The 9,600-nt window shown below is 42.5% G+C and overlaps 1 protein-coding gene across 1 annotated transcript in view; it reads left to right on the top strand.

Moving 5' to 3' along the window:
• The first annotated feature begins 215 nt into the window (after positions 1 to 215).
• znf385d (zinc finger protein 385D) overlaps positions 216 to 9,600 on the top strand; it is a 79,017-nt gene continuing 69,632 nt past the window's right edge. The window contains exons 1-2 of the mRNA XM_071469607.1: positions 216 to 503; positions 9,321 to 9,463. Of these exons, the coding sequence (XP_071325708.1) occupies positions 482 to 503; positions 9,321 to 9,463 (165 nt within the window). The 5' untranslated portion in view covers positions 216 to 481. The remainder of the gene's footprint in view (positions 504 to 9,320; positions 9,464 to 9,600) is intronic.

Below are 9,600 nucleotides of genomic sequence, written 5' to 3'. Positions count from 1 at the left end.
CCTAGAGAGGGAGAGAGGGGGGAGAGAGGGGCATCTGGGGAGAAGAGGCTGTTGCTGGAAAATGTAGATAGATACCTCAGAGAGAGAAAAGAAAGAAGCGAAGGGATCCAGTGTGTGGAGGGGCCAGAGAGGAGGAGGAGGAGGAAGACAGATGAGGAGGAGGAGGAGGAGGAGGGAGGGGAAGAGCTAAAGAGGAGGGGAGGGGACGAGAGAGGCAAGGGAGGACCAGCGCAAGGATAGAGAGAGAGAGGGAGAGAGAGGCAGATACGGAGGGTCCACAGACAGCAGCAGCGTGCAGAGTGCATGCAGCATGCAGACTGGCCACTGACGCTCCTGTTGGATTGAACACACACGCACAGACACACACACACACACACCCCTGAGGAGTGTATGAGACATGCCCAGGCTGCTGTTCATGGACACACACACACTGGCAGGGCACCAGAGAGGAAATACAGCAGACCCCCGAGCCTGAGGAGCTATGGAGAGCAGCATGTTCTTTGGTGAGTGAGTATTTGTATGTGTGTTTGCATAGTGTGTACATGTATAATCTCATCCCCATGTGTGTGTGTGTGTGTGCAGATTCCTTCATCTAAGTGTAAACCTGTGTGTTCTCACTTGTTCTGGATACTAAAAACATGAGCACCGGTTTCCATTAAAGGAAAAGAGCATGAAGTTACACACCTAGGAGTTCTCTTTTTTCGTGTGTGTGTGTGTGTGTGTGTGTGTGTGTGTGTAGTCACTGCATGTGCTTTATCACAGTCAAATGCAGAGTATAAGTACACGCTCCCCTGTGTGTGCTCCAGCCTGCTTGTTACTTGTTCTGGGAACAGATAGGAGAGCTGGTTGCTGTTACAGCAGAAAATTTAAAAAAAAAAGAGAGAGAGTGTAAAGTTGTGCGCGGTGGGATCCTAAAAGTGTTAAATGAACCTGCTCACCAGGAATCCCCTCCACCTTCCTCGTGCTCACATCCTGGCTTGTTGGACTAAATCCCAGGTGGAACAGTTGCTGAGACTCCAAGCTTTGGATGTGACTGTGGCTGTGCAACCAGCTGACTGTCCGTTGGAATCCAAGTTAAGATCGGAGTTGCCAGCGTCGAGAGCCACTTGATATTCTGTGTAGGATATTTAGAGAAATTGAAGAATGGCTCCTTCCATTAGTTCTTATGGAGGCGACTGGAGGAGGCTTAGGACGACTTAATGCGTGAGCGGCGTCTCGTCAAGTGCTCTTCTCACGGCTGGCTAACAGTCACATTGGAGGAATAATTACACAGGGATCCGGAGTTCTGAGGGGGTGATTTGTAAAATGAAAGACTCTTTTTTTAATTTTTTTATTTTTTTATCCTGGGGATTAAAGCGATCTGAAGTTACAGACCGTGACTTGTAAGAATGAGAAGGATTTTCTCCTGTTATGCCATACACAGAGGAGGCGGCTGGGAGCTTATAAATGAATAAGCTGTCAGGTGCAGGGACAGTTGAGACTCAGTGCTGATTTGGGTCAGATGTGAAACCAGTGGAAAGCAAAGAGAAAATAAAGGTGATGCATGTCCGGTTGGATGGGTGGGTGTTTGAATTTGGCTCCTTTTAACCCAAAATCAGGAGAAGTGAAAGTGGTGAAGCTTGTCGGCCTTCAACCGAAGAACAGTTCAGAGAGGTTTCTGCGGCTGGTGATGCTTGTGTCATCTCTGTTTTTATCTTGCAAACCATCTTATCGCCACCACTCAATGTGAAAGAAACAAAAAAAAAAACACAAAGAGGAGTAAAGGTCACTACTTGTGTGCAGGATGTGCATCATTTTAGTGTTTCTGCATGCAGCCCTGAGTGCACGACTGCACTGCACAGAGAAAATAGATGGTATCTCTTAAAAGATTAATAACACTGTTTGTTCACCAGCTCTGCATTGCTGCTGTTTAACGGGAACATGTTCTCTGTTGAAATGATTTATAGCAGGTGACATATCATTAGAGGAGCCGGCAGGACTCCTGACCTCTTAGAAACAAGATACCGAAATATAAATAAATAAACAGATCCAAATGATGTCCTTTTTGCATTAAAACCTGTCCACATGCATCACAACCAGGCAGGAAAAGGAGTGTAGCCCAGCAGGATAATAGGTCTTGAGTATGTGCAGCAATCTAACAAGCTATTAGTGTTGTTGAGTCGAAGGCCCAGAGGAAATCTATCCGGTGCGTCTGGCTTTGCGGTCGGTGTTTAGCAGCAAGTAAACGTCCTTTTGGTTAACCTCAGATTACAGAGCGCATGGGAAGTGATTGTTGGATCCGATTCAGAGACAGCTGTGTTTATTAGTCAGCTACACTCATGACAGCAGCGAGAGCTACAGTATACGCTAATCTGAAAGGGACGGAGGCAGCGTATGTTGAGTAGCTCGGAGCCAATCGCATGCTGTACGCCGCACGCTGGTGAGATCTGTGATGTTTTATAAGGAAACAGAACTTATCCCCGCAAAGGTTAATTGGAAAATCACTGAAAGGGTTGGCTTTCAAAAAATAAGAATATTTTAAATCTACCCTTTGTACTCACTTTGTTCCTTTTAATAGGGGTGAAATGATTTTATCTTCCTCGCCTGAAGGGAAGTACTGATCTGAGAGCGTGCTGAGGGTCACAGAATACAATCAGCAAACTCCAAAGGTGTTAATCACATCAGGAACGTCATCAGCATATGAATGACTTTCAGTGGAATTCAGATTTATCTAATAATTGGATTTATATTTGCTGAGGGAAATGGATAGCCATGCGAGAGTGAGCTTTTTTTTCTTTTTTTCTTTTTGAGGCTCTCTGGCTGCCTGGACTCTCAGTTTCTCTGGACTGATGTTATTGGACGAGCGGCAGCCAGGTTCAGGACACTAAGAGGAGGCGGAAGGAGGAGGAGAGCGGCACAAGATGATTAATTATTAATGCCAGTCGGCGTCCTCCAGACATCATTTTTACTCTCTCCCTCTCTTGACACACTGCCGCAGGAGTTAAAAAGCTTGAGCCCAGATAAGTGAATCTTTCAGGAAGGGCAATGCAGAGGACAGTCAAGAGTCTGAAGCACGCCACAATACCGCGGCCGTCCACGTCCCGTCCAGCGAGCTGCTCTTAACATCTCATACGTGCTGCATCATTAAACACAGCCTCAAAGAGAACAAGGGCCAGTGGGTAAAAAAAAATAAAAAAATGTTATCAATTCTTATCTGTTTCAAATGTTTCCAGAAGTCAGATCTAATCTCAGTTCTATAGCGTTACATTCCTGGGCAAAGCAGGCAAAAAAGCTTCTCCTGAAGCCGCGGGTTCAATGTGTGTCAACTGGCGTGTGCTAATTAGATTATTAAAATTTAGTTTAGAAAATGCACGCCTGAAGGATACTGCCAACTGATGTGATAAGGTCTTTAAAGCTGCAGTAATTTGTTGTGGGTTTTTTTTGGCCTCTTTGAGGAAGGACTCCACAAAACAAACTGAAGATCACATGTTTAACATATAAAAGTTGATATGGCAGATATGTTAGCAAACGCTTGTCACATCTAGCAGACAAGCAGCAAATTAGCTTTTCTTTGGAGTCATGTTTTTGGCGACATGACTAATGAAAGTGCAGTATTCACTCTGCTTTTTGCTCAGATTTTGGCCTCTACCAAATTAAAGAACAATTTCTTGTTCTTTAGCTTTTTAGCTTTAGCATATTTGGTGTTTTGCTGGTAGCGTTTCTGGCTGAAATATCAGAACAATGAGCTGAAAGATGCTAAAATGCACCATATTTTTCTAGGGCAGAGTAGGCTGATAATATTCCCAGGGTTCACCACAACAACCTTCACCTGACACATCGCACAAAACAACTTGATCTGTTATTGATATAAAAATATTGATTAGTGCAGCTTTAAGTTTTTGGTTTATTATCTGATTTTGAGGCCCTGTCTCAAAATCTAGTTTTAAGATGTTCATCATGCCATAATTGTGTGGTAATTACAATGCAACAAAATGTGTACTTTACAAACAGAGTACTGCACATAATGCATAGAAGGTGTGAGTGTGTGTGGGTTGAGGGGGGGTTAATTGGGGTCTAGCAGCTGAATTTCTCTGAGGCTAATCCACCCATACTCACATCCAATTTCATGATTTACATTTTATTTGAATATGTAGTGTCTGTTGGTCTCGGGTTTGTTCGAGCTGCAGACAGAAAAGTAAACACTGCAGTTTTCTGTGTGGCCTAAAATAAAAATAAATCGCTGGTTAAATTTTACATAAACAAACATTTTATAACCTCAAACACTTATGAATCTCACATTCAGCCATCACATACTCGCTGTCAGAGCCTGCATGAGAGGCTCACTGTGAGGCTTCTTCAGCTACAAGACTTCATTCACTATAAAGACCAGTGCTGGGGAGACCGTGTAAAGGAGTTTCAAATAACCTTCAGTATTTTATTTGTTTGACTTTGACTTGTTTCAGTTCCCTTTGTTTTTATCATCTCAATAAATTCTCCCAAAAGAAAAACAAGTTTTAGATTGCAGTTTTGACTAAGCTGAGGACAAAACTGTAAATTCTGTTTGTTTCCACAGTTTTATTCTGCCTCTCTTCCAGCCTGCTCACACACTCTTCTATTAATTATATGACTGACTGTCACCAGCTGACCTTTAAGTGTGGAGTGAGTCTTCTGACTCCCAATGCAAAGTAGATGACTGTTTCAGCTGCAGAGGCTCAGCCCACCAGGGCGCCGCACTCCGCCGGTGGCGTCAGAATTTAGAAGCTGTTGCCACAACTCAAATATTAACATCTTTAAGCCAAACTCCAGTCAAATATTGACACTTCTAACAAAATGATAATTACAGATGCCATCTGTGCTTTTCTGCCAGAGCCGGCTGTAGAAGGTTTTTCCCGTCTTAGTGCTTTGTGCAGAGTATCTTCAGTGTGAGTGAGTTTGTTGCTCAGGCGTCGGGGGTTAAAGTTCAGTTTAGCAGCCACAGGCTGATTTTTCTGCTTTGCCTTATATTTTTTACTTATGCTGGTGGCGACAGAGGATCATGCTGAAGAAGGTTGTAACACTAACCTCTGCTGCAGGCTGGAATGTGCTTTTGTGTTTGGGCATGTTGGCGAGATTATGATTGCTGCGTTACCTTTCAAAAAGGCAACAAAAAAAAAACCTGTGTACCTTTTTACAGCTTAAACAGTGTGAGGTGAAGGAAGGGTTGTGAGGTTAGAGGAGGTTAAATCCAGTTAGTCTACAGGAATCCTCTACTTAAGTACAATTTTGTCAGTTTTATGGTATCTTTTTTTTTTTTTTTTACACTCCCCTAAACTTTCACTTCACCACTTTCAGGACTAAATATTGTACTTTATAGAGCAAGTTTCTTCACAAATTCATGTCTAACATTTGTTGTCCACAGAGGATGAATCCTTCTGACTTTATAGATCCCATGAATTTTCCTCTAATTCCAACAATAGCTTTACATTTTCAGATCGGAGTGCAAAGTCTTAACAAGAATTGGATTGATTGCTATTGATGTTCGTGTTCCCCTCAGGATTAAATGAAACAACTTAAGCGATCCCTTCACTCTCCATCTACTGCAAGTTAATATGCTGATGTCAACATTTAGCTCAAAGCTCTTTTGTGCCAGTGTAGTGCTCTGTCATTGTCCTGCCTTTGTTATTGTTTGTGCTAAATATTTTTATTGCAAAGTACTTGAATAGTGTTTGAGTAATTAATCTTCAATTACTTAAACATATGACGTTAAAGAGGTTAGATCTGATAAGCTGTAGACATTGCATCCAGTGGTGGAAAGCGAGTGATACATTTACTCTTACACATAAACCTCTTAAAACCTTTTTTCACTAAAATTAGAGCAGACGCAGTGCAGAAACAGTGAGCTGCTAGCCGCCATGCAAACTAGTAAAACAGATCCGACATGTCTCATCCCAGGGTTGTTGCTCCTGTAAGTGTTGGAGCCTCTGTGTAAGACGCTTCGATCGGTGATTGTGAGTTTTTAAAACTTATTTCAGGGCTCCATCTCACTCTTGCTTTCTCACTGGGCAGACGAAAGCCCGATGTTAGAGGGTCTTAGCATTTTTTTTTTTTACCAGTGGAAAAGAAGCTTTAGGTACTCTACTTCCCGTTAAGTCTACATTTTTAAAGCTACTTTATTCATCTACATCATTAAATTGCAGGAAATAATGTATTTTTTCTACTACTTAATGTATTTGACAACCATAGTAACAAGTTTCTTTACAGATTTTCATAAAGAAATATAATTAACTTTTGAAATATTGTGCAATCTCATATATTAAACTACAAAACAGCACATAAAGTTGTTGATATTAGCTTCAGCAGGACCTAATAATAAATATACAAAACTACTGAATAATAAACAAGCTCAAAAGGCCCATTCTACATAAGTGAGCATACTTCTGTATTTATTTTTAAAATGATCATATTGCTATTTTAGATTTAGCAAAGGGTCAGACTGCTTCTTCCAACAAACGTCAATAGAAAAATATGACTCTACTGTGGTTTATTGTTGAGTGGTGGAACAAATTATCTCTGAGTTTTGTTTCAGGGGAGTAAACTCACAGACCTCAGTCATGGTGACATGTCAGATTCCATCTCCTATCAATCAGCAAACTAAACACGACGCAATCAATCAAACAAATTCACATTTCTGTTTGTCACTCTTCATTTCGCTGCACACTGATCCCACACACACATCAGTCCTGGTGTGTTAAAAACGGGCTGTTTTGACTGCACACGTCGGGGGGTGGGGGGGGTTTAATGGTGGATTTGGCTGGGTGCGAGGTGAGGCGTGCCTGTGGGCTGACGTCAGACCCGGCATGTCGAGAGATGGCACGGTCGGATGATCCCTGCAGAAGGACATGCTTTGTTAAAGTTGGGACTAGGACGTGCCTCCACATGAGAGACGGCATGTGTTCTTTTTCCAACAGATGGCAGCGCTCCGGCGACTGGAGGGAGAAGACAGAAGACGGAGTGAGGGGGGGGGGGGGGGGGGGCAGCCTGTGGTTTTCCCCTCTTTCTCTTCTTCTCTTTACGATTTTTGCTTTTTATTTACCCCTTACCACTGCCTGGGGACCAAAACGTGGCAAACCTTGTTTTATTTGACTCAGGACGGTGGTTTGAAACTGTATCTGCCAGCGCTTTAGAGCCATGCTCGACCAGAGTTCCACTGTTGTTAAATGTGCAGCGATAATAAAAAAAAAATAAAAAAAAAATCATCTCTCTGGTTCTCATTATAGCTTTATGAAATGGCTTCTTTAATTCCTAATGTTTTGAAGGCTGTGACGGTTTTCCCTGCCTTTTTTTTTTTTCTTGATCTCACCGTGTTGAAATCAGCCCTGTGCTGTTTCCAATTCGTGGTTTATAAAGCGCTCTGCTGGCGTGGCGCACTCACATGACAATAAAATTGAAGTATTTACTTTTGTTTTTCCTAGAGATGTGTGGGCCAGGCCTCTCTTGCCGTTGAATCATCTTATAAGACACGCTGTGGCTGCTGCAGTCATTCCACATCAGCTATTTGTAACGGCAATTTCAGACTGAGAACATCTGTTTTTGGAGAGATAAACATCATCGCAGCATCACGCAGTGGTCATCTGCATGTACGACTTTGTTTTCACTTCATAGTTCGGGTCTGACTGTGATTACTGGAGGAAATTTAATTCTGAGGATTCACCCGAGAGCAGCTAGTGAATGACAGACAAATTCTTTGAGCCAGTTAATAGTAATGAAGATTGTTCTCTTAACCACAGTGTTGGTGGAAGTGCTGAAGTGCAAATAGCCACCGCAGAATGTAACAAGACTAGGTCTAAACCTAGTAAATGACTGGACCACTTTGTATATTCATCCTGCCTCATGTCAGCCAGTTTCATCCCTTTATCTGGTTGCTTCTCTCCTACTCTCTATGCTCCAATATACAGCCAAATTCCTGTTTCTGTTGTCAGACCCCTAAACAAGTGCTAAACAGTCACTGAAACTCGGCCCATTAAGACAAGTTAACCAGCAGTCGCTTCCAAGCTGCTGCTCTGCTGCGAAAATCCAGATTTTATAACGTTGTGTGACAAAATCACCAAACACTTTGGTTAAAGATGATAAATTCACAACACTGCTCGGCTTGTTAAAGTGGTATCATGTTGAAAGAGCAACCACCAATGGGGAAACTCTAACACTTGTTGCTGAAACAGAAGCAGGGCTCAAATAAACTTAGAATACTAAGAATGCCAAGAATACTACAAGTCCTGCAATCAAATGTACAAGTATGAATGTAAAATAATGGATATCCCCAAATCTGAAATTGAAGATTAAGTTATGAAGAGTTGGTAATGAAATATAAAACGTAAAACACAAAACATGAGAAAGTGCAATGAGGCAAAAAAAAAAAAAATGTATTTATGTATTTGTTTGAGCATGGATGTTATTTCTTAACATCAGGATTAGTCTGTGTGAAAAAACAATCTTAACTCAAGGTTCAGTTATTAGCTTCATTGTAGCTTTCGACCACATCGTATTGGCCTTCATCAGTGGAAGACAGTCTGTTGTGGTGTGCTTAAAATGCTGAAAGTGGACCATGAAATTCCCCCAAAGGTCTGACTCGAGGAGTTAAGGCATTAAAGGACCAGTGTGGAAGATTTAGTGGCACCTAGTGGCGAGGTTTCACACTACAACCAACTGAATGCACCTCCCACAACCCCTCCTTTTCCAAACATGTATAAAACGATGAAATGCCCTCTTTAGAGCCAGCGTTTGGTTTGTCCTTTCTGGGCTACTGTAAAAACATGGTGGTGCAATATGGCAGGTTCCATAGAAGAGGACCTACTCCATATGTAGATATGAAGGGCTCATAGTTAGCAAATGAAAACACAATGATTCTTAGTTTAATGTGATTATACACTGATGAAAACATAAATATTATGTTCAGTTTCTTCCAATAGATCCCCCTAAATCCGACACACTGGTCCTTGAAAGCCACACACACTGGAGTTTTGGGGGATTTCCGTGCTATTAGATGAGAGAGTTACAGCCTACTCTACAAACTGCCAAAAATAGTTTTTACTCCCGGCGTTAATTTAAATCAAATCAACTTGCACCGTGAGCTCTGGAATTACAGCGAGGAATGTGAGCCTTGGTGGGCGCGACGCTTCAGGTGCTAAATAGTCAAACACGACACTTGCACAAATAAGATGTTTCACATTGTGACACAGACTAAACGCACACACACACACACACTGCGAAGGTTCATTTGGATGTAAACTGGAGGATTTTGGCTCAGACGTCTGTCCCTGTTGCTGATGCAGTTCAACATGTTGCCTTTGCTCTGCCTCCCACAGGTAACACATGTCAAAATGGCCTCATGCCTGCCCTGGTGCGCCCCACCCTGCCTGCCGTCCACACCTCACTGGGCATGAAGCAGTTTCTCCCGTTTCCACTGGAAACCGCCTCAGCGGTCAGCCTCTTCCCAGGATTCAACACGGTCAGTCTCGTCCTTACCTTCTTGTGTGCCACGTGACGTGCTCGCTGGCTTTCTGATGCTGGTTGACCCTCCCTGAGGTGTTTGGAGCTGGAGATAGGACTGATTTTGTATTTCCAAGGTCATGTTAAAAATATTAC

Source organism: Trachinotus anak, unplaced genomic scaffold (assembly GCF_046630095.1).
Source record: "Trachinotus anak isolate AG129_WGS33_773 ecotype Australia unplaced genomic scaffold, CSIRO_AGI_Tana_v1 ptg000032l, whole genome shotgun sequence".
Classification (NCBI taxonomy): domain Eukaryota; kingdom Metazoa; phylum Chordata; class Actinopteri; order Carangiformes; family Carangidae; genus Trachinotus; species Trachinotus anak.
The sequence above is the reverse complement of the archived record's forward strand: the minus strand, read 5'-3'. Positions and strand labels throughout refer to the sequence as shown.